This window comes from Fomitopsis serialis (genome assembly GCF_022376445.1).
Source record: "Fomitopsis serialis strain Sig1Antser10 chromosome Unknown B0H18scaffold_135, whole genome shotgun sequence".
Classification (NCBI taxonomy): domain Eukaryota; kingdom Fungi; phylum Basidiomycota; class Agaricomycetes; order Polyporales; family Fomitopsidaceae; genus Fomitopsis; species Fomitopsis serialis.
Window position 1 is genome coordinate 38,890 of NW_025955095.1, and position 27,065 is coordinate 65,954.

Here is a 27,065-nt window from a genome sequence, read left to right on the forward strand (position 1 = left end):
ACCCACAACGACTTCTCCGGTTGTTCAGCAAATTCTTCTGCTCTGAACTACAACGGTTGGCATTCTCTGATGAGGACATCTACGGTTTACAGACTAGGTATATCCGAAAGCTAACCCCCATGTTTCTTGACAGTCGATGGGAAATCCATTGGACTACGGCTTGTTGCGTAAGTCCGATTGTCTTTGTCTACGCCAACCTGCTGAAGCTGAAGCTGAAGGCTTGTCAGCCTGCGTCTTCCTGTTCTCGACTGGGAGGTCTACCATTACCAAGGTCGCAGTCTCTCAGATCATCGCGCGGACGCGTACGAGATCTGGGACAATGCCAGTACATATATCAGCACATCTGTACAGGCAACCAGCGCTGTTACACAGGCGTACCGTCTTCATCCGTGTTCATGGGGTCTATCAGCGATCAGCCCGAGTCAGCGAACGCACTAAGAACTGTAGCACAAGACTGACGGACCTGCAACTCGCTTCTCTGGGGTGACCACGGCCGCAGCGTGCGACAGTGCAACGAAGAGGAGGACAGCAAGCGCAAAGAGCGAGGTGCGGGCCTGCATGATGACGGCGGTGTACGATGTCGAACTCGGCGGGTGCGTCTGTTCGTGCAGGTCCACGCGCGTCGAGGCTTACGCTTCTTATTCTCTCCGGCCGTACCGCGGCACACATCCATCTCGGCGCAGTCATGTGTCGCACCGCCGATAACCTCGCAGCATGACTACTTTCAGCTTCGCAGCGCCCGACGCCTGCCTGTTACCCCGGTGCGCCCACACTAGTCCGCACTTCCGTGCTACTTTAGTGAGGGAAGGAGGGCTTCCGGCATGTGTGCTTCCCTTTACATACCATGGCAGCATCGCTCGCCAGAAGTTAATTTGCCAGACTGGCGCGCCGCTGGCTCAGCCGAGTTCCCGCTATGGATCTCGGCGCAGATATCGGTGGTACGACAGGCCTTCTCGAAGTACACCTCGTTTCAGAAAGCCCGAATTGGCACCGCACTGGCTTGTCAGACCTGTTGACTGATAGGACTGTATGAGCTCGTCTTGTAACAATCGCTGCACGGCCGGTACTGCTGGAGCCCAACATCGACATGCCGTGCTGCGTAGTCGGTCACTCAAACAACACCTACTTATGACCGTACTGTACACCCCAATCTGAACTGAAGGGAAGCGATGCCTCATACGAGATGCGTGGTCGTGTTCCTCCCATCCGACCGCTGCCTATGGTCCTGCTGATTCCTCTCCACTGCATCATACACCGCACGGAAGTCGCGACACCGATACGTCCCCCTCCGGTCGACGTTCTCGGGGGTCCAAAAGTCCGCAAGGAACGTCTCGAGGTGCATGTCCCCGCGACATAGCACCATCTGGCGGATATAGTTCATGCAGTGCCGCGCACGCTCCATGTCGCGCTCCTCGAGCGGCACGCGGTACTGCGCGCGGAGGACGTCGAGGCAGCGCAGCTGGTGGAACATCGAGAGCATGTACGGCTGCGGTTCGTGCCCGTCTGGGTCTGCGACGTAGAGGAGGCCGTCATGGGGCACGAGTGCAGCCCACTGGAGCTCCGCGTCCAGCCCGTACCGCTGGTAGTGGTCGAACTGGAAGTGCACGGGCTTCCGCTCGACGTCCCATAGCGCGGACGTGAGTTCTGGGGGATGCCGTCAGGCGGGGTTATGCGGCGACGGGGCAGGCAAGGCGTACCTTTGCGTGCGATACCGGGTTCTACGCCGGATGGAATACGTTCCGCCCAGCGCAAGTAGGTCAGTTTTCCGAGGAGGCTCGCGGCGAGCAGGGTGCACGCCGCCCAGATGGTCAGTGCCTCCAGGTTGCGCTTCATCGAGAACATCATGCCTCGCTAGGGCAATAGTGCGCAGACGGCCTGTAAAAGCGGATGTCAACCCAGCTTACCACACCCACGAGCTTTCAGGCACATTTACCCAAAGTATCGAGTGGCAAGACGCAGACAGCCTTCGTGGCGGCCAGCCGACACACTTGGGCGCTCCCTTTCGACCCACTATAAACCGCAGGGATGTATCCGCCGGGATCACGCGTGCTGTAACTTACATGCGGAGCAGCGAGTTCGGGCGAGCCCCAAACGCAAGAAGTCTCTGGAAGACCTTCCATATAGGACAGGTTCTTCCATTGGCAGCCTTCCGATGGCTCGAGGAGCACGGGCGCCGACACCTCAGTACGGAAACGCAGCGCAGGAGAAGCTCGGATGCTATCGCAGCTACGGGTCAGATACGCCCAACGGGCTAATCTTGGATATGTGATCTTGCGCTCTGCGCGGTGCCGGTGGACGCTCATGACACTGTCGCACAGGCCGCGGTACGCGGTAAGTTTGAGCCTATCCCGCATGCATCAACGCAGGCACTGCATCGAGCTTCAATGCCAATCGGTAGCACGGCCAGTCTTCCAGCTTCCATTTCGGTGCCACGCCGCGCCGGGTGGAGAAGGTTAACGTGTCCAGTGCCCGAGCGCGATCTCGAAAAGCCAGACCGCACACTCGCACCCCGAGCGCAGGCATCGAAGGCGAGTCTCGTGCCCGCCTGGTGCCCGCCGTATACTATCCCTTGCAAAAACGATAACACCGCACACACGCGGCCCCAGGTCCTTCCTCCTTCGCAAAATTGTCATCACAGCTTGGGCCTTGGCACGCCCGAAGGTGACCGCCACTGCTCGCGGGGCTGTTGCCAGGCATCACACAGATAGCGTATACGTACAGTACACACACGCACACACACACCGTTCTTCCTGCCCGGGCGTGCGGGTTCGCATGCCCTAGATAGTCTGGTGCTGATACATGTACACTCCTGTCAATCCGCATCAGCATCGATCCGACACGCACGACGTCGGACGGAAGGAGCACGTACCCCACGTCTGGTTGTGGCTCGACCACACGTCCACTAGGCACGCGCTCTCGTCCGCGCATGCGATCTCGAACGACTGATACGTCCCCCACGCACACCGGAAGCGCGGGAGCACCTCGAGCTCCGCGCCGACCGTTGCGGTGAACATCGTCGGCGGCGCCGCGCACTGGGGACGTGAGTCCCAGGTAACGATCTTCACATCGAGGAGGCGCGGGACGTCGAGTGGGCAGATCTGCAGCTGGGGCGCGTCGCTGCTGATTGTGGGCCGGTCCTTGCCCTCGTAGTGGTCCCCGGGGCCGGGTAGGCGGAGCACGAGCGAACACTCCTCCATGCCAAAGTCCATAGCGCGAAATTGCACTACTGTGCGCGTCTGAGTTCCCATGAGCCTGGGGTCTGAGACAGACAAAGTTCTGTGCGCACCGTGTCGTCGACCAGCAAATGTCTATCATACGGGGACAGCGTCCCCATCGCAGCATTCCACACCTCATGCTCACCCCTCGTCCCCGCGCGGTCCGGCTCGTCGCGGAACACCTGCGTCGCGAGGCGCGGCTTGTTGAGAAGCGGGTCGAGGCGGTCGGGCTCGACACGGCCGAGGTCATATAGCTCCTTCAGCCCGATGTATGGGTTCGCAAGCGGGAGGTCGGCGTCGTCAAAGTACTCGGTCGCGAAGATGCGCGCGATGTAGGAGAGGAAGGCGAGGTCGGTGAGCGCGACGAGGAGGAGGCAGGCGAGGACGTATTGCCAAACTGGCCTCGCGAACTTAGAGGAGCTCCTGTAGGCCCCAGCCACCTTGGACGAACCTATGTATCGTTAGAGGCTGCTCAATGTCTTGCAATGAACGTCGCGCACCTTTGTACTCATTGTCCTCGAACTCGAACGAACTGCCGTTGGAGGTGAGCAGCCCGTCATGCTCCTCGCGGTCACTGTGCTTAAGCATGGTCCGAGCGGGCGAAAGCTTGGATCGTTGAACGTTGAACGCTTCGCTACTCAGTCTCAGCTCGGAATGAGGCTCGTCTTCGCTGGCAGCTCAGCACCAGCGTCGGATTCTGTGATATGATCATGGCAAGAGGGAGGTAGATTGCTTCTCGCCTCATTCTCCCGCAGTGGTCCGTGGACTCGGAGACCACGGCAGGACCTCGGACGCATGGACACTCCGGCGCCGGGAGAAGTCTGACGGCGAGCTCTTCCGCGCTGGCTTCTGGTCGCGGACCGCATCGTCTCCCGAAGGGGGTTCTCCCGGGATGCCCGGCCGGGCGTCGGACGGACGGGCGTCTCATATGTATACATATCGTACACCGGATCTCGAAGGATGCACGTCACAGCCCGCCGAGCTCATTGTTCCTTCGTCTCCCATGCAAACGCCCAGCTCGGCCACTCGCCCCAGGGCGACTGGAACACCTGGTGGCCCTTCAACTTCATTCCTATGTGCTCGTACACGACGATCTGCGGCCAGCGTGAGACGGACAGAAGGCGGTGGAGGAGAGCCGGTCAAGACGTACATTCTTCTCGTTCCCGGTCGAGAGGGCTACGACTGCCCCCGTCTGCTTCGCCTGTTCAGAACCCGATGAGCACCGCACATCAGACGATTCTCGCGGGATAAAGTACCTTCTCGTACGCCATCTTGAACATGGCCGTCGCGATGCCCTTGCCCTGGTATTCGGGTTGCACCATCACCATGTTGCAGAAGTGAGTATCCTAGTAACAGTCACGAGAAGTCAGGAAAGAGGCAACAATAACGGCAGCGAGCACGCTTACCTGCGCGATGACGCCGAACGACTTTTCGAGGTATTTTGGAAAGTCGCGGCCTAGCTATCGCGATGTTCGTCATGCGACGGTCCACCGGGAACCTGGGGGCACAGCTCACCGACTCTTCGAAGTACTTCTTCCCCTCGTCCGATATCTTCTCCATGAATTCGTAGAACCCATACTGGCGTTGGTCCTCACTACCACGCGCAATGAGACGCAGTCGCAACCATACAGGCGCCGCATGGTGCTCACGAGTCGAAGACGTCCCGCCCTGATGGGATCCACTGCGAGTACCCGACGAGCGTGCCATTCTCGTCCGTCGCGACATACGTGTCTCCCGCGCCCTCGCCCAGCCAAGTCGCCTTGATGATCGCGCGCATGAGCAGCGGTAGAAGTTCGAGGTTCCCGCCCGTCCACGCTTTGCACGACGGGTCTGCATTTCACAGCATGTGGTGAACATCTCGCATGACGGAGTGCACACGCGCTCTCACCTCCCTCCTGCAGCGCGTTCGTGAGCTTGAGCGCTTGGTCGATCATCTCCTCTGCAACAACCGTCGGTCAGCAAATACCCCGACGCGTCCGCTGCGCTGGTTTCACCGACCGGTCGGTTCTTTGACCTCCGAGATCTTGACGTTCGACGGGAGTAGCACCGTCATGTTCTCTTCTGCTCGACCGTGACGAGGGTTGCCAGGGAACGACGCGTCAGTTGACCAACGTTGGAAGCTGCGTAGTAGAAAGAACGACTGTCGGGAAGCGGCAGACGGTAGACGTGCTACCAGAGTGGAAGAGCGAGTAAGCGTTGAATAGCATCGTATAGGGAGACAGCTAGCATCCACATATGGGCGCGCCGCCGCACAGACGACCCGGGCACGGGACAGATCACCGGCCGGTCCTCCGGAGCGCCCGAGATGAGCGCCGAGCGCCTTCTCCCGGTCCGCCCGATTGGATCACGATCCCTCCCCCCAGATCTAGCCAGAAGTCCCGCGATGCTTCCTGACATTGTAACCTTATATGGACTGACCTGCCTAACTCCTTCACGGTGACCGACGACTTCGACGCTCGCAATGCAGCGCTGCGATGCTCGCTTCGACCTGCCGTAATACTGTCGTAAGTATGCAGTAGAACTCCATTGCTATGAATATATGACGGATTGCTAATGGGCACGGTGCTACTTCCCGGCTTCCTGATCTCGACGCGATACGCGTGAAGCGGACGGTGTCGTAATAATGCGCCGACCATACTAGGCATCTCATTTGCGGGGGGCCAGCAGCTCAGATAATAACATTGGTAGACATGCGCATTCCTGCCACTGCCAGAGGACTGCGAGCTTTGGGGTAACTGCTGCCCGTCTGCATGGAGGACGTTAATCGAATGCGGACATTGCCAGTTCTAAAACCTTATCCGGGCTGACCGGGTCCTGCTCCCAATCTTATTCCGCTTCTCGAACCACGGCCATCCTGGGTCTCACTACGCTCTCGAAACAATCCGGAGTTCGAAGCACAGTGTTTCTCTCCGAGTCCTCCGGGAGATCAGTGTACCAGCAGGTATTCTGCCCGAAACTGACAGAAAGAGTTCCATGTGATGTTCAATTGCACAAGACTGCCAGTTCTCTAGCCCCGCTCATATCGGCACCTGCTCGACCGAACAGAGGCGAATGCAGGAATGCCCCCCAAGCAGCTCGCGCTCACCGTCCTGGTGGTTCTGGCTCTCGCAAACATCTACCTCGACGTCCTCCTCTCGCGCGCAGCTCGTCGGGTAGCAAGACGTCGCGAACGTCCCCTCGCTACATATTGTAGGTCGCCTCTCCTCGCACTCCACTCCATCTCTTACAGGCCTTCTTTAATCACACTTTCTCAGCTTTCCTCGATGACGACCGCCCACCCCTCTTCCCCGCCAAAGGCGCCAAGCGCGCTGTACGGATGTCCGTCGAGGAGAGCGCGCACTACGACCTCCTCGGCCCGCACGCCTCAGAGGAATGGCTCTGGATCTCGACCGTCGGCGACGGCGACCCGCGGCTCGGGCCGCGCCAGAGGATCTTCGGGCTCGGCATGACCCACCAGCAGCACTGCCTGCAGTACCTCCTCGACGCGCTGCAGGCGCCGCACGCCGCGCACGGCGAGCATCGAGAGCACCCGGAGCACTGCCTGAACCACATCCGCCAGTACGTGCTCTGCGACGCGGACGTGACGCTCGAGCCTGCGGATGTGCTCGCGCGGAACTGGACGGAGGCGCGGTGGGCCGGCGAGCATCGGTGTGTGGATTGGGAGATGGTGAGGGCGGAGGTGCGGAGGAATTGGGTGGAGTGGAAGGAGGTGAGGGAGGGGAGGGCGGCGGAGATGCCTAGCTTGGCGTTGTATGAGTAGCGAAGGTGTCGTTTTCCCTCCGTCTGCACTGTGTACTCGAATTCTCGCTTGTCTTCCTGTCGGTGGTATGAGACCCGGTCTCTCGTCGTGGTAAGTGAGATTAGATATGCAAGGCGTGCTCCATAGCAAAACCATACAGCAGGAGTCAGGTATCCAGCATCACATCCACAACACCTATCACTACAACAGCTCGCCCCCAGAACCAACGGTTAAAAGAAGGTATAATGATCAGAGTAAATGGGAATAGCGTGCTGACGACATGCTTCAGCAATTAGAGGTACTAGTACACAACTACATCCCCCAACCCTCCCCCACGCGTCTCGTCCCTCTTCAGCTTAAGATCCGGCAAAGATTCCACAAAGGGTCAGCACAATAGATGCAAGCTCACACCGCCTCGTACACCGACGGTGAATCGAGTTTTGACTCGCGCATGGAGTTGTCGCGGAGCGAAGTCTTAGACATGGAGATGTGGTCGCTGTTGTTCATCGTCCGGCTGCCATTGGTCGCGTTGCCGCTGATGGAGCGGTCCGCGAACGAGATCGTCGTCATGTTATTGTGCGTCGTGCGGCCCCACGCCGAGCCCTTGACGACGCGGAGGATGATGAGCTGTGGCGAGATGACCTGCCCCACAAACCGTCAGCGAACCCGCAGGACCCAAAAGCCACGTGAGCGCACGCACCGTGAACATCGCGTAGAAGCTCATGAAGAGCGCGCCGAGGTCGCTCCCGACGGCGAACGTGACGAGGTACATGATGCCGAAGACGGTGTAGAGCAGCGCGGACTCGACGATGATCGTGACGATGCCGAAGTACTGGCGCGTGCTGCCGTTCATGAGCACGCGCTCCGTCGTGCGCGCGAACCAGAGGATCCGCCCGCAGATGAGCGCGGACATCGAGATGTTGATCGCCATCGTGCACGAGAGGTACGCCGTGCTCGTCGTCTGCGCGAGCCCCGCGTAGTCGTTCCCGCCCGGGCTACCGGAGTAGTAGAGCGTGGAGATCCCGAGGCCTGGGTGCGGCATGAGTGAGGTGGGGATGAGGTATTGGGGAAGCACTCACCGAGCGAGGCGAGCCAGACGAGGCAGGGGAGAGCAATGATGTAGAAGTTACTCCATAGGACGAAACAACGATAAATCTACCAGCATGACTTCAGAAACCGCCCTCTGGACATGCGCGGGACCCTTACCAAGAGAGCGTCTGCGAGGAGTTGGACGAGTATATTCGCTGCAGAAGCCCAGGTCTGGTACCAGACCGCCGCGTTCTCGGCGAACCACTGCTCGGATCCACCCGGGTAGTTCTGGTTGACGATCCACCACTCCTCGCCGAACACACAGTTCGCCGCGAGGTTGATGGTGCAGCACAGTAGGAGGACCGTGCTGAAGACCATGAAGAACGTGTCCGTCTTGTTCTGTTGCTGCTTGCGCCGGAAGAGCACCTTCATGGACGCGCCATAGATGACGAGCTCGATCCCTGCACCGTCGTTCATCATCCTGCTGGCGATCATACCACGGAGATGCTGGACTCACCGTAGAGGATACTGATCCCGATGTTGCCAATGTACCACCCGTGCTGGAACTCTGCAGACATCTTGTGCAAGGAGAAGTCAGAGCGTTCGCTGTCAGCGGCACGATGTCCCAGAGACGCAGAAGCAGGAGAGCTCGGGGTGAGGGACTCGCGTTCGCGGCTGATCGCCTATTTGATCGTGTCCGGGAGCATCGAGGCGCCTGCAGACGCGCAGATGCACCGGCGGCTCTCACCCGGGATCATCTCACACCACGTCAAGTTGATAGGCCAGATGACGCGCTAACAAGGAATCTCCGTCGCATCAATCAAAGCTGGCGAGGGCATGATCATTGACATGGACAGGTTTGTTATCGCACACAGCACCGTCATGCTGAGGCTTGGAGGTGACTCGGGCAGACCGCGCTTCTGCCAGTGGGTAAGTCATATATCATAGCTCATTTAAGCTTGAACTTGAACCCGCTGCTACCGAGCAGCTCTGAGGAGAGAAAACGCGAAATAGCGATCGAGACGAGAAGAAATCTTCGCAGCGATCATGTCATGTACAAACATACATTGACGGCCGGTGTAGTCTGTCCAGTGTCCTGAGTTCGTCGCAAGGCACCTTATGGCCAGGTCAAATCTTGGCTGATCGTACCAACGCGGGATGATGACAGACGTAACATCCAGATATCAACAGAAGCCTGCCAGACATTCAAGAAACGGCTGGAGCTTGACTGCGACACTACCTTGTCTCGAACAGCGTGGCTGGTTCCAAAACATACGGACACTTCGAAGATTGAGCCAGCATGATGTTGGTGGCCGCTTGGCGCGTCTGGAAGATTTCGCGTCCTAGAAACTGAAAGAGGTCTGTTATTGGCCTCCTTGATCAGTTCGGCGGACAGCTCACGCAAAGTCACACCACTGACCGGCGTAATCGTACGTGCCTTCCAATTCAGTCGTTCAGACAGAATGTACCTGACTTCTGGGCGCCATGCTGGGAGGCCGACCGGCAATGCATTGTATGAATTGCCATTGCAATGCGATTGGCACCGACCTGTCTTGAACCTTGTCAGTAAGCAGGCCTCGTCAGTGCCCCGTCAGGTCTCTTGTCAGCGGAGATACGGCGTATCTGATCGGTCAGTTCATGTCAAATGTGCCATAGCGGGAATGTCTACACCCCCCGGCAATTGCGCCTGTGGGAGTGCCACTTCTAGCCTGAACCAGTACGGAACCAGCCTGGCACGCAGTACTCGTGGCTGAGTTACCCACACTGTGGAGGCGGTCAATTAGGGCTCGAACACGGGTCCGTGGATTGGCGCGCTGCGAGAGCAATGCGCATGGTTCGTTCCATACCGGCGGTCGCCGCCTGTTGTATGAGATGTGAAAACGAACTTCGAATGGGATCGAGTGAGAGAAACTTCGTACCGTATGTTGCTTACTAAATCAGAATCACCGCCGCCTCAGAATGATCTTTAGCAGACTCACAGGCTCACAGGGGCACAGCATGGTGTGGCCTGAGTGTGACGGTAACGAAAGGAGACCGAACCGACCGATACCGCCGCCGCCACGACGCCGCCACAAGGACGCGTGCACGTGCTATGCCGGGATCTCGATTCTCGGCCAGTCTCAGCCACCCCTGTTGTCCTGCCCTTCTCCCTTCACCTACTCGACCAATCTGAAGCGGACATATGTACGCGGAACGGTAGCCACAGAGACTGTAGCTACTCTTGGTTGTTGCATCTACCTAGCTCAAACAGTGAGACTACGGGGGACTGACTGACTAAACAACCCGGCCGAGTTCCGAACACGGTTTCATTCTGTTCCTTCTGTGATCCGCTGGCCCGCTTTACTGAGTAATGTAAGTATCGCGATACCACTGGTATGTATGTTGCTAGTTTTTGTTTCTCCTTTCCAGACACTCTTCATACGCTGGTAGCAGTCTGCCCATGCACCGGAGCTGTCCGTGCGTGGAGAGGTAAGCCTGAGAGCAGGGTACCGGACAGAAGACGACCATGCGAAAGGTGACATCCCCAGGTGCTTCTTCCCGCAGTGCATGCGATTGCGGCGTGCTTCGCTCCATCGTACGGCCGGAAGTTTGATACATTGGCGTGCTTCGCCTCGTGAGCATGTGACGAAGCATCGCCCTCGCGCAGGGCGGCGAACCTCGAGGGTCCACGCCGGGGGCCATCTGTTGCAGCCCATCGCGCCGGCTGCGCCTCCCCGCCCGACTGGGCCCAACTCTATCAAGAGAAGCTCCCTCGAGCCACATATCTTCCTCCCAGCGGCCGACAGAACAAACTCTGCCCCCAGGTTTGTCGATCGACGTCGAGCAGGAAGGCGTCCGCGCCGTGCAGAACCACTGGCATGAAGATCTCCTTCTCAGATCTCCTCGTACGCTCCCAGGGCTGGAGGTCCTCGCCCGCGTATGTCACTTTTGGCAAGTCTATTCAGCGGTCTTGATGGGTGTCTCACTGACACGCCTGGCTGTGCGCACCGTTCGACGGCATCTGCAGTGGTCGCGTTGGGTAAGTTGCTCTGTTACAGCATGCTCAAATGCATGGCTAACGCCCGCCCACTCACCAGGTCTTGCGCTGGACTGTCTGAACTACAACATCGTCATCACCGTCTTTCCTTTCAGGCTCGAGGAGCTCAAATACAACCATGTCTCGGGGCTCGTCGGATGGCTGCTCTTCTTATACGTGAGTCTGCCGAAATCTCCCTCTGTGCCTGTACTGATGCGACGTAGTCAGCGGGCCTCGTCGTCGGTAAGTCTCCCCTGACAGCCCTACGTACGCATCAACGCCCTTCTCACAGTGTTCCGTGCCCAGCCACCCCGGTGATAGCGATGGTCTCTGAGCGCCTGCAATCGAGGCGTATGGTCCTCGTCGTCGGCCAGCTCCTCCTGGTCGCGTCGCAGGTCCTGCTGATGGAGTCGCCCGCGTTCTGGATGATGTGCATCGGCCGGTTGTTGGAGGGATTCGCATCCTCGGTTATCATCGTTGCGGGCTTTGCTCTCATGTGCGTACCGAAGTTTGCTCCATGATATTGGCCACCAATCCATTCCTCGCAGATGCGACGCTACTCCGGAGAAGGACGTCGGTCGTACGTACCTCATGAATAAGCGCCGGATGTAACAACTGACATGACATGTAGAACAACTGGGTTTCGTCATGGTCGGCGTTCCCTTAGGGTGCGTTGTTTCCTTTCCCAGCGCAAGGGGCGTCGCTGACATGTCGTCAACGCAACAACAGACAGCTGCTCGCGCCACCCGTTGGCGGCGCGCTCTACGCCCGCTGGGGCTACCGCGCGCCCTTCATCTTCACGATCCTCTTCACCGTCCTCGACCTCACCGCGCGTCTGCTCGTGCACGAGAAGCCGCCCGCCGACGCAACAGCCACGACGCACTCTCAGCCAGACTCAGAGAAGGCGCCAGGGCCCCCCGCCGTAACGTCGCCCCTGTCGCCGATGTCGCCGGATTCCATGTTCTCCGAGTCCGCGGAGAAAGTAGATGTGGTGCGGAAGGTGCTCGACACGGAGGCGGCGATGGCGGTCGCGATCAGCGCGTCCGAGATGCCCGCCGCCCCCGCGCAAGCGCGGGCGGCGAAGGAGAAGAAGGCGCTCTCGCTCATGCAGGTCACGTACAAGCTGCTGGCCTCGACGCGCACGCTCGTCGTGCTCTTCAGCACGTTCACCGGCTCGTGAGTGAATGCGCGCCGTCCGCGAGAATCCATGGGCTGACGGTCTTGCCTTGCCCCCGCTCTCGCGCGGCAGGTTCGCGTTCGCGGCTCTGGACGTGACGCTGCCCCTCCGCGTGCAGGCGATCTGGAACCTCGACTCGACGAAGGTCGGCCTCATCTACCTCGCCTCGCTCATCCCCACTCTCATTTGTACGTCTTCTGGATTCTCCGGGTTGCCCCCGTGCTGACCCGCCCGTAGCATCCCCCCTCGCCGGCAAGCTGAGCGACAAGTTCGGCCCCGCGTGGGTCGCCACGGTCCTCTTCGTGTGCGGCATCCCGTGGTTCGGGCTGCTCACGCTCGACTTTTCGCTCGCGTTTTTTATCGTCGCGTTCGCCGTCGAGAGTGCGTCCCCGCGTGTGACGTGTGGGTATATGCGCTGATTTTGGCTTTGGTTTGATAGACTTCTTCCTCGCTGCGACGTCTTCGCCGCTCACTACGGAATTGGCGGCGGTTACGCGTAGCATGGAGGGTGTAGGCTGTAAGTTTCATGGGCTCACATCTCTACTGTTTAGCTCACTGCATCCTATCTGCAGACGCACACACGTACGGCACCTTCAACATCGTCTACGGACTCGCCAACGCCGGTAAGTGTCGTCCTCGCCTCTGAGCCGCATCCTCAGAACATACTGACGTATCCTCGCAGCGGGCTCCGTCGTCGGCGGACAGGTAAATCCACACCGCACCATCTAGTTCTTACTGTCGCTGACAAAGTATGCAGGTCTATGGCCACTTGAGCAACGGCTGGGACGCCCTCTGCTACATCGACGTCGGCGTGCTCGCGCTCACCCTCGTCCTCGTCCTGCTGTTCGTCGGCGAGACGCCGATCCTCCGACTCCGCGCCCGCAGATGAGCATGAGGCTCCTTTCACTGCATCGTCTGGACATTCTCGAATCCCTCAAACCTTAATGGCGCGCTCACCGCCCAAGCTAGCCTTGGTGTCTGAAGCGCACCACCGTCGCCCGTTATCCCCATTGCGCCCTTCTCGTACACTACGCGTATTATTCCTTCCCTTGAGGCTTGCGGGCCTCGTGTATACTTATTCCCCTTCACTCCAGTTGTTTCGATTCGGACTGACGCCCCTATTTTGTTGTTTTATTCTCGCCCCCCTGTGACGTGCATACGTTGTAGAACTTGTCGCTCCTTTGATCAGGTTATGTAGCTATAGACCAGTTTCAGTTCACGCCCTACAGTCGCATACCCGCATTGTCGTGCATTCGCATTCTCCTTCTGCATCCTGGACGTCGTCCTTTGTGCCAAGCATCGATGCAATCGCACCCTGAGATGGCATAGACTGTCAGCAGCCTTGGCGAATGACCAGTGGTGGCGAAAAGAGCTGGGATTATGCACTCAGGTAGCTCCTTGTTCGAGTATCAGCAGTCTCATCCGTTATGACGAGGCTGATAGTCCGCAATTCGTTTTCAGGATTCATACCTCGGCAGTTACATGTTACAGGCGAAGCTACCCCATAAAAGCCAGCTAAGTACCCGAGTCTCCGCGGTTGCCCTTCAAACAGTCGGTCGTGTTTTCCTCTCGTGTGTCCAACTGACATCTGGACGGCCTCAAATTGTTAGGGTAGCTGCTCCAGCGCCCGGGCCCGGTACTGTACCATCGATCACGATTGAGTGCGATGAGACACTACTGAATCCCACAGACCTCAGATGCCCACACACTGCGGCGCACCAAGTCCTGATTGGACCCTTTGGTTGTCTTCCCTTGTCTTCTGTCTTCTGTACCAATCTGGGGTTCCGTCAGATAGGTGTGCCGTACGCGAAGCTCTATATAACATGGAGCACCCACGATGTTCCCTGAATCCGCGATTTCGCATCCTGCTGTCAACGGTCTAATTGACGACTCACTATGCTCGACATAAGGTCGCTCACACCTATCGAAAACGTCTATGCACGCCAGCTCTTTCCCCTTGGCAAGGGGTATCCTCTCTGGTATCCAGAGCCACGGGAGGAAAGTGAGGCTGGCAAGGTTCACCTGGGTGACGTGGGGTACCTACACCGAGGGGCGTTCGTCCGCCTCTTCAACGCCATGCGAGGCGCGGACGATGTGGTCAATCAACGTCCCGACAACATGCCCAACGTTCCGGACGGTTTCGAGAAGCTCGTTTTGACTCACCCGCTGTTCCGCCTCTCTAATGCTTTATCTGGACGCCTCCTCAGTCGAACCATGAAGGACGTCCACATCGAGGCAGGCGGACAAGGGTGAGTGTCGTTTTTGAGTCAACGCAAGCGCTTCACTCAGCTTCGCGAGACATCAGGCATGGCATCTCCGCTGAACTGTCTTTCGAATGCACCGACCGTCAAGGTGCAGTCCTCGTCCTCGGCTCACCGGCGGAGCTCCAGGAAATCATCTACACGAAGGCCATGACAGACTACATGAAGACCAACATCGACAGCTGGGTCGCATTCGCCCAAACCCTAGGCGTCGACCTCCAACACAACAGGATCATGTTCGTCAAGGGTTGGGTCAAAACGACTCACTGGGCTCTCGCGGCGTTTCGGGAAAAAGGGAAGAGCAAACGTTGCCACATCCAGGGTGGCGTTGGCCCCGTCGGGTCTGCGTATCTTGACGTGACGTTCTCCGACGCTACTGACCACGGTGGCGAATCCCGTTCAGGGCCTCCGGGTTCCGAGCGAGGCGATGCCGAGGGGGCTCGAGGCTTGGATCACGGCAGACCCAAGGATCAATGCGTGCTCCTGAGGTACTTCATATCCAAGAAAAGACCTCTGCTCGCCCCCGAAATCATAGAAGCAGCAGCGCGGCCTCAATCACCCCCTAAATACAGCGATGCAAGCGATAAATCATTCCCGTCAGGGCTAGCTCGGAGGCTCCTGCGAGACGACGATATGCATGATTCTTTGCTCATCCCACGAGATCCTCCGCCTTACCATAGTATTTGGAATCACCAAAGAGCCCCGAGAACTGCAAAGCCAATCAAATTATACGTACCCGATGACGATGACATTGAAATCACCGAGACGCCGCCAGCCACAAAGGTCAGTCACGTCTCTGCATTGCTGCTGACGACAATCTAAATGACGATTGTTGCAGCCTTATGATCCCGTCGATTCAGTACTGGATTACATCCTCGAGGTACCGCTTAATTGAGTCCGGCTTGAGGTCCAATCTTGAAATTGATACCACAGAAATCCGGTGCATCTTACGCAATCGCGAGCGACACTGACTTATGGAGGCTCGCCGATGTCGACGCAGATGCCCCACAGCAACTCGAGGTCAAGCGGGGTAAATCGCACACAGATGAACCCGGCGATACTCAAGACTGGGACATCCCAGCCTTGATCAGACGCATACAACCTCCGGTCGAAGTGGGCGTAGACAAAAGTACGTGCCTCCTAGGTCGTGGATGTGTGCGTCTAACGCTACAGCTCTGTCTAGCGGGCATGCTGGGCGTGTTCAAAGTCTTCGATCTGATGGAGCGTACCATGGCTCTCAATCAGGAGCTGCACCTCAACGTCTACGAACGCTATAGGAGGCTCGCGTACACGCAGGCGGAGGTGATCCGGGGCACGGGCGAATACGTCGAGAGGCGGTTCGCGCTGAAGAAGCGGATCCTGCACTGCCAGATTCTAGTCGACTATTTCTCCCGCAATACGACGCACCGGTCGCGCTCGTTCGAATCCGATGAGCAGCTCTTTTCCAATCGGGGGAAGTACGAACTGCGAGGCGAAGACACGAGCGCCGCAATCAGTCACAGCGGGTTGTATGTCTCGTACGCTGTAGTGTCAAGGCTCCTGCCGTTGGCGATATACCCGCCTGTGTTCACTACGGATATCCCGCGTGTTCTGGAGGAGTTGCAGTGGGCGAAGGGATGGTTAGAGCGGATGCAGGCAGAGTGAGGAAGGGGAGTGCTCTGTCATCGTAGACTGCTCGATTATAATGTGTATTTTACTTTCAGGACACTTTCAGCTCACTGGTGTGCGTTCTTCTATAACATGCAGAGTCGAGACTACGCAGGCTGTGCGGGCCAATCTCCTCCCACATCAAGAATCCTAGTTCAGCACAGCCTCATACCGCCCGAGATCCAAACCCTCTCAAGTAGTCCAGCACACCGCCCGAGATCCAGATCTTAGCTCGCCCAATGTCCGGCCTGACCAAGGCCTGACCGAGGAATCCTTATAGGCATTCGAGTATCCACCTCTGCCTCCGCACAGACGCCCTTCAAGCTTCCGGGGAATCCGACCCGCCGCCAAGGAGGTTCCCAAGTTGGCTAGCTGCAGTTGATCACCGGAAAGATGCCGCGGAGCTGGCTGGCTTGCGACTTCAGCTTCGCATAAATGACTCTACAGGTGGGTGGTTCTATCGGACTCTAGCTGAGAGGGACCATAGTGATGAAGGTATAAAGACAGCCACGGTGGGAGAACTGCACCAACAGAGGCCTCCGAGTTAGTAGTCCTGATTCCCCATAAGCCTTCACAGAGCATACCGTAAACGACTCACCCGCGCAACAATGTCAAACGCTGTGACGGCGACAGACGTCCCCGAGCTCCCTTCGAAGCGCGTTCCCTACGGTCAGCACCGTCCCCCACTTTATATGTACTCACCAGCTCAGTGGGCGCCCGCAGTGCGCCTCGGCAAGTCCGGGCTCAAAGTCTCGCGCGTCATCTTGGGTTGCATGACCTACGGCGCGCCCGAGTGGGCGAGCTGGCTGCTCCCCGAGGAGGAGGCGATCCGGCACATCAAGTACGCGTACGACGCGGGCATCAACGCGTTCGACACGGCCAACGTGCGTCTTGTCCCCTCCCTTCCCCTCTGTGTGTCCAGGACGAAGACGATGAGAGGAGGCTGACGCGGGTATGTGGATTCGGATGCAGGTGTACTCGAACGGCCTGTCGGAGGTCATACTCGGCAGGGCGATCAAGCAGCTGGGCCTCCCCGCGAGGAGATCGTCGTCATGACCAAGGTGCGCCCTCCCTCCCGTCTCTCACCCCTCGCACCGACGCATGCCCTCGCACTGACGCACGCACGGCAGTTCTCCGGGGTCGTCACCGCGGACCCGGGCGAGAAGGTCTTCGACCCGCTCAAGGCGGAGCGCGAGCAGCGCACGGTGAACCAGTGGGGCGCGTCGCGGAAGCACATCTTCGCGGCGGTCCGCGCGAGCCTCGCGCGCCTCCAGCTCGAGTACGTCGACGTGCTGCAGATCCACCGCGTCGGGAGCGGGACGCCGTTTGAGGAGACGGTGCGTGCCTCGCGTGGTATGTAGGGCTTGGGTTGTGGGCGTGTGTTGACGGGGCGGTGGTTGGTACATAGATGGAGGCGCTCCACGACGTCGTCAAGGCAGGGTACGCGCGGTACATCGGGATCAGCTCGTGTTGGGCGTGGAAATGTGCGGTATTACCTACACACTGTGCTCGCCGCGTCTCTGACCCGCTGACTGTCTTCCGCGATATGGGCGTGCAGTCCAGGCGATGCAGAACTACGCGCTGAGCCGCGGGCTGACACCCTTCATCTCGATGCAGGACCACCACAGCCTGATCTACCGCGAGGAGGAGCGCGAGATGTTCCCCGCGCTCAAGGTGCGTCCCTCCCCCGGTGCTCACTCGCCCGTTTGCGTACTGACGCGTTCTGCACGTCGGCGCCGTGGTGCCTGTGTAGCTCCTCGGCGTGTCCGCGATCCCGTGGAGCCCGCTCGCGCGGGGGCTGCTGTGCAAGCCGTTCAAGGAGAGTCTGGCGAAGAGCACGAAGCGCGGAGAGGGAGATTGGTGAGCATGCATCTTCCACTGCCTGCTCCCACCCTGCCCTGCGTTCGATCGGCGCCTTCCAGTCACTTACTGCGTCTCCATGCGTAGGTTCCTCGCGAATTACACGAAGGAGCCGGGGTCGGGGCTCGAGGAGATCATTAATCGGTGCGTGAGCGACGAAACGAGGCTTGGACGAGGCTGATGAGCGCGTGCTGACAGGGTAGAGGAGGTCGCGAAGAAGAGGGGCGTGAGCATGGCGCAGGTCGCGGTCGCGTGGTCGTTGTCCAAGGACGGTGGGTCCTGCTGCCTATCTGGCTGTTTTGCGGCGATTGACGTGGACACCCTTTACTCTCCTTCTTCCGCCTGGTCGCCTTTCGGGTCGACGGGCACCCTTGCCATGCGCGGTTTCTCCGGCTTCGTCTTTCCCCCGGGATCTGCGCTGTGCGACGATCGAACCTCTGTGAACCGCGGTTGATCGAATGGCCGCGACGATGCACATGACGTCGGGATGCAGTCATCGCGGCAGCGGTGGTCGGCACGACGAGCCTTGCGAACCTCAAGGACATCCTAGGTGAGATCTGAATCCACGTCATAGCGTCCTTGATGCGGGTACGAGCAGGTGCTGACCCGTGTTTCTGCGTGCAGAGGGCGTGCACCTCCAGCTTACGGAGGAGGAGATCAAGTACCTCGAGGAACCGTACCGCCCGATGAATATCATCGGGCACGTCTAATGTTTTCAGGCTCCCACCGCATTCGGGGCCCGCAACGCCGGGGGGCATGGCGAAGGAAGCGGAAGGATGTACGGTGAGAAAGGTGCCTGATTGTGGGAATGGCTGTCGGTAGGGTTCAACGGTACCCATGTTATCATTGTAGTATGCTTGTTCGTCTGTGAAAGAACTTGTATTAGAGTGAGGGTGAAGCGCGAGGGTGGCGAGTTCATTCCAGCCTGGCTGTCCATCTTGAAGTAAGGCTGGGTGGATCTTGTAGCCGCACATGGTGGGTACCTGAAGCTGAGTTGCATTATTACACTACCAGAGAATTAGCGATCGAGCTTGGTACAGACCTGAGAGGCCTAAATGTCGCAATGTCTGTTTGAATTGCAGCGGGTCCAGTCGTAGTCGACGGAATCGCTGGATTATCGCAGCCGTGTAAGCACACTTAGGCTCCTCGCAGAATTGCTCGTTTGCTGGAAACCACAATAGGAGAAGAAGAAAACTAGCAGGATATTTTTGGTGTTTGTGCGTGCGGGAATGGGCGTGGGCGCCTGAGAAAATTACCCCGCACCGCCGATCGAGGATGCGGGGAAAGACGGCCCGACGATTATCCGTGCGCCCACCCCGTCGGCCATTCTCGCAGTCCTCCTCCCGAGTCGTCCGCGCGCGCGGTCATCTGCGAGCACCGCGGCGGGGCGAGGCCAGGGAGGGATGGCCCGGATGGGTACCACGGTCATCTGCACGCCTCCCACTGGCCCACTCTTTTGTCGCCCATCTGTCTCTTAATCTCTCCCCGTCTCCAGCCCCCGTGGGGTTAAATTTGCACTAGCCCTCCCGGTGCGCCCCCTGCTCTCCTCCTTCCTCCCTCCACCCAACTCTACACGCCTGCCGACTGCCAGGTGCCGCGACTATCTCAGCGGATCCGTTGGACGTTGCGCTGCGCACACACTCGACGACCACCCGTCAGACACAGGACTTGACACGATGGTGCGTTTCACGGAGCGTCTTTGTTCGTCGATGCCGAGCTGACTGGCTGGACCCCCAGACCGCCCCCGTCCCCGACGAGCACCGCGACGCTCACCTCATCAACCTCCGCCTCGCCCTGGGCTCCATCGTCGCTCCCGTGCGTATCTTTCCCTTCCTCTGCCCAAGCCTGCCGCCTGCCAACACGTGGGGTACACATCTTGTCTCCTTTCTTCGCCCTCATGCATCCCATGTCGTCGTGGCACCCTCGTTTCGTTCTCCCGTCGCCCGTCTTTTGTCCACCATACCGTCCGTGCATGTGGCGCCACCGCCTTTCCCCGCCTTTCTTTCCCGTCCGTCCCCTGACACCCACACTGACCCTGACCCCGCAGAAACGCCCCGCCTACGCACGCTCCCCCTCCGCCTGCGGCACCTCCGGCACCGCCACGCCCGCCCACCACTCCCACCCGCATCACCACCGCGACCACCGCGTCCCGTCCCCACCCTCGTCCTCGTCCTCCCCATCCGTGCGTGCCCCTTTCCTCTCTTCCCTTCCATCGGTACTGACGATCCGCCCCACTAGTCGTCCGTCCCCGCGAGCCCCGAGCCCGCAGCCGTCCCGCTCCCTGTCCCCGTCCCCGTCGCCTCGCAGCGCGCAGAGACCGTCCCCGCCCCCGCGACGTCCCCCGCGCCGCCCACAACCAAGGCGGTCGGCTCCGCGAAGACGCGCGTCGGCCTCGTCGGCACGCTGCAGAGCAAGAGCGCGTTCGACGCGCTCGTGCACGGGAGCTGGGTGTGAGGTCCAGTTGCACCTCGGTTGCGAGCGGCTCGGACGCGATAGTGGAGGAGAGTCGTGGTAGCCACGCATATATTCATAGACTGAGACGACTCGGCGACAGACGGACTGCGGCGTGGCGTGTATATAGTGTAGCATATACAGTAAGTAGGAGGTAATCTGTAGCGGCTCGTTCGCGCTCCTCTGACTTTGCACCCGTGTGCTTTCGATGTTCGTGTCATACTAGAGTGGGTATCCCACGTATATATCATATTGCATGTTCTGGGATCGGGAAGGCTTGGAAGCTTGACTGATACCGCGTGTGCGGGCGCATATACAGCACTGATTGTCACCTAGTAGGCAGGCCACAGATCCGACCTCTTTGACGGGGGAGGACAATCGTATAACGTACTATTAGGTTGGTCGCGGTGCCACGGTACTCTTGTAGCGTCTCTGGCTACATATAAGTACACCGACGTCCAGACTGCCGGTGTTGCGTTCTCATCACGTCCTTGCGCAGGGTCGTCCTCATTCGAGATCGTCTGCAGCGCTCCTCCTGCGCACGAAACCTGGGCCTGCCAGTGGGCGCTGAGCCCCCTTGAAAGTCAAGCCCTGCCCTGGGCCCGCGGTCCCCGGCAGACGCGTTAACCTGTGCGCGAGCTGGCTGTTGACCACCATGTATCCATCAGCCCACTCCGTATCGCCGCCAGACCCTAGTAGGCCCAGAAGTGCTTAGTGCACCGGTCTTGGTTACTCGGAGGCTGGTAGGCCTGAGCTGGACATCGAAGCGGAGTGTCGCGCAACGCATCCAGCGACTCAGGCGATGTGTACCTTGCTTATCGGATGCCGTGCGTGCCGGTGCGTCCAGTGTCCACTCTTGCGTCCACTGGTAGGGGAGGGAAGCACGCCGGACAGTAGCGCGCGGTCGGCTTCAGGACGTACTTAAATTGAGCGTGCGTCGACCCACATGCCATCGTCCGTCCGTCCCTGGTCAACAGGCCCCCAGTCAGTTGTTCCCAGCCCATAGTGTGCAATCTAGCAAAGTGCGTACCTCGTCCCGAGCGCCTCGTCGTACACATCCAAGTTGACTCTGATCGTCGTCATCGTTGGACTGCGATAGCAGCCCGCCGTCGCCACCTGTTGGACCGCAGTGAAATTGGGACGTCGAATCGACACCTCACGCCCACCCGCAGAGATCTTAACGCGAGCCCACTGTCGTAGTCCGTGCCGTCTTCAACCCGATAGTCGACGCCGCCGATGGGGCGGCCTAAGATGAGGGTCGGACTAAAAGGTCGCTTGGACCGTCCAACGGTCGCTCTGGGCGGTGGTGGCGGTGGCAGTGGCGGTGGCAGTGGCAGTAACATTGCAATGAAAAGCGTACCGGCGAAAGAAAAGCATGACAAGGCTGGGAAGGGTGCTGTGAATGAGAACAGCACCACCAATAGGAGCTCGACGTCGTACGGCCAGCAGGATGGGCGACAGCAGCGCGAGAACCAAGACGCGGGGGCAGCTCGACGGTAAGTAACGCATGCATACACGGAGTGACGGCGAGTGACGGGTTCGGAGATAGTGCGGGGATTGGCGTCCTGGCCAAAGTACTCGTGCTGGGGTGTACATGTGGTAGAAATCAGACGTAGCCTTGATCAAGTGTCCGACAGGCATGTATGTTCCTTCGCGTTTGTTTGTAAAGGAGAATTAGATATTCGGATTCGACTTATGTATGTACTCACGCCTCGCTGGCCGCGGATGCGTTCGAGTTCCAGGCGAGGACATTGCCGTCACGGACAAAACGGCGCCGTAGATTTATGCAGAATGCGCGAGCACGGGCGAGTAGGAAGATAAGCACGGACGTGGATGACTGCAGTCTTTGGGGTCAACACAGCTATGTTACCGAGAACGACTCGGGACGTACATTTATTGTGTGTGCGATTCACGCGCCCACCCGTATCGCGATTATTGGCTGCTGGCAAGCACGAGGCGAGTTGGGTGCGGCACTCAGTTTCTCCACGTTCGACGCGCAATCGGCATGTAGCAGCTTCGAACTGACATGCATTCTGACAATGGGAATCATATACATATTCGCCTGGTGGTCGGCATTGGCTCCTCGACAAGAGACATGAGCACGCCCGCCGGGGGCCCACGTACTGTACCAGTAGCCGTGCTCGACCGCGTGATCCACACTAGAGCCACACCATCGTGAGTCGTCGTCAAACGAGTCAGTCAAACGGGTCACAACTCACACATGTCTGCCATCCGCTATGACATCGATTCGGTTTGGTTTCAATTCTCCTCTCCTCAGGCTGATTGTCCTCGTACGGTGGGTGCAGTACAAGAACATTCGTATCTAGGGTTTCCTGTGTGTCGTTTTCGCGTCACGGCCGGAGAAGCGATGAAAGAAGGGTTTGAAGATGTTCGTGGATTCGATCAAGGGTATATGTAGACGAATCTGGGATTACACATGCTGTTTCCGCGCCAGTTGCAGCCTCGTCACTTGCTCCATGATCGCAGCGTCATCCTTCGGGTCTTCCCCGTTGAAGACGACGAACCGCGAAGAGCGCCCAACGTCAAGTTGAGGGAAAAGCGAGTCCAGAAAGCGAGCGACGATATTGATGTCAGACCGGTGCTCGATGAAGAGTGGTTCGTCGACGTGCAGCTCTCGAAGCGCGCACCCTGTCGCCTCCGAACCCGGGGCACTGTCCGTGTCGGAAGAACTTGATTTGCGCTGTTGAGTGGCCTGGGAGAGTTGGTTAACTTGAAGGCCATACTCGTCTCCCAGAGACCACACTGTTAGACATTCGAGCTGACGACATGTACGCGCGATGTCGCGCAGCGAGTTGAGGGTAAGGAATAGGTTTGGCAAGTCGAGCGATCGTACCGTGGGCCATGCTGCCACCAAGCCGGGGACATCGATATCGTTGGGGGACTCCTCCTGGATCACGACGTCCTGGAGACGTTGGAGTGCGAGCAGTGGAGAAGCCACCGCGTGGAAAGGCGTAGCAGCTGTTGTCCCACCGGCAAACAGAGATTGAGAGCAGATTAGGTCAATCAGACAAAGCCTCCGTAGAGACCCAGCATTCCTGCGACGCAGCGCGTCGAAGATCGCGTGGAGCGCGACTGCCACTACATCGGGACCCCCCTCCTCCGTAGACCATTGAGACTTGAACCATATTTCCACGTCCTCCAGTCCGGGCGCAATTATTGCATCGGCAAGCACCGCCACCCCGCCGTCCTCCCTTTGACGAAGAGGCACTTCAGATGGTCGAAGGGACGAATGGGCGGAATGTCCACGTTGTTGTCCTCTTGAGGGTCATGCATGCCGCCGCGTTCGTCCATATCGATCTCGAGCGTAGTGAGCCCAGGGATGGTCGAGATTGCAGCTAGGGCGGCCCGGGTGAGGGCTCGGCGGGATTCAGAGATGCAGAGGGTCCGGATTGTCTGGCTGACGAAACGACCGCTAGGCACCGACTGCCAGAAGGGAAACCAGAATGCTTCGTGTGCCAATTTTCGGAGCTCGAGCTCTTCGAGGTTGGGGAGCGCCTGTAGCACGGCAGGAAGCATTTGCTTGAAAGCATGTCGCCGCATGCGGTACCCGTATTCGTACGTCTGATGACCGTTCTCCCTCATATTCAAGTCTTCGGGAAGGCGCAGGACACGAATCGAGGGGGAAGTCACCGATATGATTTCGGGCGTGGCATGCTCCCATATAAGTTCGCGCAGATTTGGAAAGAGCGGCTGGCCATGGGCATGCTGCTGAAGGAAAAGGAAAATGGATGGTTCTATGGTATCCCCTATTCCGTAGCGGAGGACGCGTACGAAAGGCGCATAGTGCTTGAATCGTGCCCATTCCTCCACAGAAATGGGGCCTGAGACGTATTTCTGGGACACTGATCAGAACATATGTCGTCGCAGTCTGCTTGCACATCACTCACGTAGTTATATCGGTAGGTATATGAATCAATGCCTACTGCCATATCCTCGTTAGCCTCGTCGTCTGATTCATGTCCTCCCATGAATTCCTCTTCATTCGTAGGCCACTTGACGAAGCCGGAACTGAAGTCTCGTAAGACAGCTTCGCAAATGGTGCTCAGCTCCAGCCGTCTCCAAAGAACCCTCACAGCCGACGTGTGGAACGCACGACACACCCGTGCACACCTTGCCAGAGCAGTCCTCGCAGGGCGATTCCGTTCGTCATTGACGTAGAGATGTTGGTGATCCGTTTGTGGTGCAAGTTGTCCGCATATGTCGTCCACTAGCTCGAGCGGAATATTGCATGGAGAGGAGGACATGCGGTGCTGAAACGATGTAGGCCGTGGAGTCAGGGCTGAGCGCCCGAAGAGACAGTGTATGCCTGGCAGTCAAGGACCGCGCCAATTGAACGCACAAGCACTAGGCAGCCTGAGGTGAGGTTGCAGATATTGAAGAGTGATCGCACGCGACAAGAAGGACAAGACAGAGTCCAAGTCCAACACGACGACCATGACGAGAGGAGGTCGTAGCGCCGTAAAAATCACGGTCACCTGATCGTGTTCATGTCGCGCATTGCACTGAGATACACACTGGCATATGCTAGCCTCCTGTATCTTGTCTCTCGCAGCACAGCTGCACCTTCTCGTGGACCACATACACCCGCGACTTTCGGCACCTCTATCCAGCGTCGCCGACACGTCTCATTGGCTGCCGTGTTGCCTCAACTCCAACGCTCGACACGCTCGACGACCTGTCTGCCTGTCCTCGCCCTGCTCTCATCCTGCCGCTGCTGTGCTGTCTTCTTTCTGCCGTATGCGGCCTCCCTTGTTCCCGCCTTCTCTCTCCCTCTCCGTCGCTTCCTTCCACCCCTGTCCTGCCCTCCGTGCCCCTGGGCCGATGCACACAGCCGAGACAAGGCTGCCGGTCCTCCCATCGCCAGGCTTTCTGCGGATTTTTAGTTTACAGAGGTCCATTCTCCTTTTATTTGTCCAACCGCGCACATCTATCGAGAAATCGTGTTCCCTAACTCCCACAGCCAACTCCTCTCAGCCCGCCGCCATCCTCATTCCGCTGTTCGGGCCCTTTCAAAGCGGAATCAAACGATGCGCATGCATTCTATCGTGCTCCTCGACTTGTTGGGAGCGATGCCTAGCGCAGCGCGGTGCTCTGTGTCGCGTTCTGTGCGATGCTGCCAAAGCGCTCGTGATCCGAGTCGCTCCTCGCTTCAACTCATTCCAACTCTCGGAAGCACCATCCTCCGCACATCATGCTGCGCTACACGCTCACTTCTCGTCCTGAGGCGCTTTGTAGGATATCCCGCGTTCTGCGCGGCTCGCAGTACGTCAGGCGTTGCGTGCGAGACAACTACGTACGACCCACTGGTAATTGGCAGCGCACGACGGACAACCCGCCAGACGGTGCTATCAGACCGTGACGAACTGAGCATAGTACTCGAAGCGCGACCATTCCTCCGTGGCGATGGGCCCTGTGACATATTTCTTTGCACGTCGTTCGGTCAGAGCAGCAATGGTACCACGATACATCACACAACACTCACATAGGTAAAGCGACAGCCAAGATCAGACTCTGGTCCTCGGAGTCCTCCCCAGGTGTCCTGCTCAGGCCACTTGACAGAGCCGAGATGAAAGTTCGACAGGACAGCGTCGCAAGCATGGCCCATCTGCTGTTCCCTCCAGAGAATTCTAATTGCTTGCTCGTGGAAGGTACGGGACGCCGGTGCACACCTAGCGAGAGCCGCACGCGCAATGCGACTGGTGAGACTGGCAACAGCATCGAAATCGAGATCCTGAGCATGAGCATATATAGACAGCTGTTCGAAGATTTCGTCCACAAGCTCCAGTGGAAGATAAGAGGGCATCATGTGTTGTGGCATCGTCACGGTGGTATTGACTGCAGCAAATCCAGACTGCTACGTCCGCGTCAAGCAGAAAGTCGGATCCACGGGGAGATACGTTCCGGGAACGGGGAACGGGGAACGGGGAACGGGGAACGGGGAACGTCACGCACCGTGACAATCTGTGACGTCCCTTACGGTAAATCTGCCCAATTAGGCAATAATTCATGGCCACAATCGGATCACGTGATGGCCCCCACAGGTACTTATGGACGTCGAGCAGACGTTGAGCCTCGTTGAGCCCTAGTACTAGTACTAGCTTGCAGTTTGTCTGTGGCAGTAAGCATGCCCTTACACATGGGCATAAATTGTCTTTTCTGTGAATCAATAGTGAGATTTTATGATGGTGCAGTCACAATTTTGTGCCACCCCCGACGTCAGGCCACCATTACCATAGCTGTGAGACAGAATCAGCATATACAATCTCGTGTAAAACGATTACTGAGCATCACTACAACTTACATGGTCATTGTAGAGCTTGTATTTACCGTTGACTTATAATGACCACTGGTTGCGGGAATACCTCTCAACACAGTGGCTTTCACAGACACTTGGTCCTATGTCACTGTGACAAGTGTTCCGAGGGGCGTTCCGCAGACGCGTTCCCGGAACGCGTTCCGGGAATGTATCTCCCAGTCGATCGGATGTTCTCGTGTCAAGGGTGTGGCCAAGTTGTGGCTACTCTAATGCAACAGCACGTGATCGTGTTTTGCGTCCGAATCTAGTACTTATCGTAGCGGCGCAAGCGCCGATCCCCGACTCCTGCATGGCACACAGCTGCTCAGCGTGCCACAGCAGCATCATAGTGTA

At 58.3% G+C, this 27,065-nt stretch overlaps 11 protein-coding genes across 11 annotated transcripts; 6 read left to right on the plus strand and 5 right to left on the minus strand.

Moving 5' to 3' along the window:
- Nucleotides 1–1,687: 1,687 nt before the first annotated feature.
- B0H18DRAFT_94958 (uncharacterized protein) lies at nt 1,688–2,409 on the plus strand. The gene is made up of 2 exons (XM_048041908.1): nt 1,688–1,877; nt 1,932–2,409. The coding sequence occupies exons 1-2, from the start codon at nt 1,728–1,730 to the stop codon at nt 2,253–2,255; spliced, it is 474 nt and encodes a 157-aa protein (XP_047887190.1). The 5' UTR covers nt 1,688–1,727; the 3' UTR covers nt 2,256–2,409.
- A 368-nt stretch (nt 2,410–2,777) lies between these two features.
- B0H18DRAFT_1124853 (uncharacterized protein) lies at nt 2,778–3,803 on the minus strand (the record flags this gene model as incomplete). The annotated part of the gene is made up of 4 exons (XM_048034914.1): nt 2,778–2,809; nt 2,870–3,236; nt 3,287–3,666; nt 3,716–3,803. 4 exons carry the CDS (start codon nt 3,801–3,803, stop codon nt 2,778–2,780), a joined length of 867 nt encoding a protein of 288 aa, XP_047887191.1.
- Nucleotides 3,804–4,158: 355 nt separating this feature from the next.
- Nucleotides 4,159–5,436, minus strand: B0H18DRAFT_1041282 (uncharacterized protein). Its single transcript, XM_048030579.1, has 8 exons — nt 5,214–5,436; nt 5,104–5,154; nt 4,865–5,045; nt 4,731–4,809; nt 4,622–4,675; nt 4,472–4,561; nt 4,366–4,416; nt 4,159–4,309 (listed from the first exon to the last, which is right to left on the minus strand). The coding sequence occupies exons 1-8, from the start codon at nt 5,266–5,268 to the stop codon at nt 4,199–4,201; spliced, it is 672 nt and encodes a 223-aa protein (XP_047887192.1). The 5' UTR covers nt 5,269–5,436; the 3' UTR covers nt 4,159–4,198.
- A 400-nt stretch (nt 5,437–5,836) lies between these two features.
- On the plus strand, nt 5,837–7,413 carry B0H18DRAFT_1041295 (uncharacterized protein). The gene is made up of 6 exons (XM_048030580.1): nt 5,837–5,878; nt 5,899–6,156; nt 6,211–6,404; nt 6,470–7,065; nt 7,115–7,194; nt 7,244–7,413. The coding sequence occupies exons 3-4, from the start codon at nt 6,275–6,277 to the stop codon at nt 6,973–6,975; spliced, it is 636 nt and encodes a 211-aa protein (XP_047887193.1). The 5' UTR covers nt 5,837–5,878; nt 5,899–6,156; nt 6,211–6,274; the 3' UTR covers nt 6,976–7,065; nt 7,115–7,194; nt 7,244–7,413.
- Nucleotides 7,360–8,561, minus strand: B0H18DRAFT_885862 (uncharacterized protein; the record flags this gene model as incomplete). The annotated part of the gene is made up of 5 exons (XM_048041088.1): nt 7,360–7,596; nt 7,655–7,983; nt 8,034–8,109; nt 8,161–8,444; nt 8,501–8,561. The coding sequence occupies 5 exons, from the start codon at nt 8,559–8,561 to the stop codon at nt 7,360–7,362; spliced, it is 987 nt and encodes a 328-aa protein (XP_047887194.1).
- A 2,341-nt stretch (nt 8,562–10,902) lies between these two features.
- Nucleotides 10,903–13,065, plus strand: B0H18DRAFT_1124857 (major facilitator superfamily domain-containing protein; the record flags this gene model as incomplete). The annotated part of the gene is made up of 13 exons (XM_048034915.1): nt 10,903–11,002; nt 11,061–11,176; nt 11,224–11,242; nt 11,306–11,495; nt 11,548–11,579; nt 11,631–11,667; nt 11,729–12,175; nt 12,249–12,364; nt 12,414–12,557; nt 12,616–12,693; nt 12,749–12,799; nt 12,859–12,881; nt 12,934–13,065. 13 exons carry the CDS (start codon nt 10,903–10,905, stop codon nt 13,063–13,065), a joined length of 1,485 nt encoding a protein of 494 aa, XP_047887195.1.
- Nucleotides 13,066–14,072: 1,007 nt separating this feature from the next.
- Nucleotides 14,073–16,081, plus strand: B0H18DRAFT_1124858 (uncharacterized protein; the record flags this gene model as incomplete). Its single annotated transcript, XM_048034916.1, has 5 exons — nt 14,073–14,425; nt 14,482–15,220; nt 15,276–15,317; nt 15,371–15,566; nt 15,621–16,081. 5 exons carry the CDS (start codon nt 14,073–14,075, stop codon nt 16,079–16,081), a joined length of 1,791 nt encoding a protein of 596 aa, XP_047887196.1.
- A 1,036-nt stretch (nt 16,082–17,117) lies between these two features.
- Nucleotides 17,118–18,996, plus strand: B0H18DRAFT_1041330 (NADP-dependent oxidoreductase domain-containing protein). Its single transcript, XM_048030581.1, has 9 exons — nt 17,118–17,145; nt 17,215–17,421; nt 17,493–17,568; nt 17,643–17,758; nt 17,838–17,944; nt 18,032–18,088; nt 18,143–18,216; nt 18,438–18,494; nt 18,569–18,996. Exons 1-9 carry the CDS (start codon nt 17,137–17,139, stop codon nt 18,652–18,654), a joined length of 789 nt encoding a protein of 262 aa, XP_047887197.1. The 5' UTR covers nt 17,118–17,136; the 3' UTR covers nt 18,655–18,996.
- A 470-nt stretch (nt 18,997–19,466) lies between these two features.
- Nucleotides 19,467–20,882, plus strand: B0H18DRAFT_95175 (uncharacterized protein). The gene is made up of 4 exons (XM_048042038.1): nt 19,467–19,473; nt 19,536–19,623; nt 19,682–20,126; nt 20,183–20,882. Exons 2-4 carry the CDS (start codon nt 19,621–19,623, stop codon nt 20,551–20,553), a joined length of 819 nt encoding a protein of 272 aa, XP_047887198.1. The 5' UTR covers nt 19,467–19,473; nt 19,536–19,620; the 3' UTR covers nt 20,554–20,882.
- A 1,944-nt stretch (nt 20,883–22,826) lies between these two features.
- On the minus strand, nt 22,827–24,820 carry B0H18DRAFT_1215487 (uncharacterized protein; the record flags this gene model as incomplete). The annotated part of the gene is made up of 3 exons (XM_048036641.1): nt 24,304–24,820; nt 23,663–24,250; nt 22,827–23,603 (listed from the first exon to the last, which is right to left on the minus strand). The coding sequence occupies exons 1-3, from the start codon at nt 24,658–24,660 to the stop codon at nt 22,827–22,829; spliced, it is 1,722 nt and encodes a 573-aa protein (XP_047887199.1). The 5' UTR covers nt 24,661–24,820.
- A 437-nt stretch (nt 24,821–25,257) lies between these two features.
- Nucleotides 25,258–26,359, minus strand: B0H18DRAFT_95230 (uncharacterized protein). The gene is made up of 2 exons (XM_048042088.1): nt 25,899–26,359; nt 25,258–25,839 (listed from the first exon to the last, which is right to left on the minus strand). The coding sequence occupies exons 1-2, from the start codon at nt 26,159–26,161 to the stop codon at nt 25,566–25,568; spliced, it is 537 nt and encodes a 178-aa protein (XP_047887200.1). The 5' UTR covers nt 26,162–26,359; the 3' UTR covers nt 25,258–25,565.
- Between the last annotated feature and the right edge of the window lie 706 nt (nt 26,360–27,065).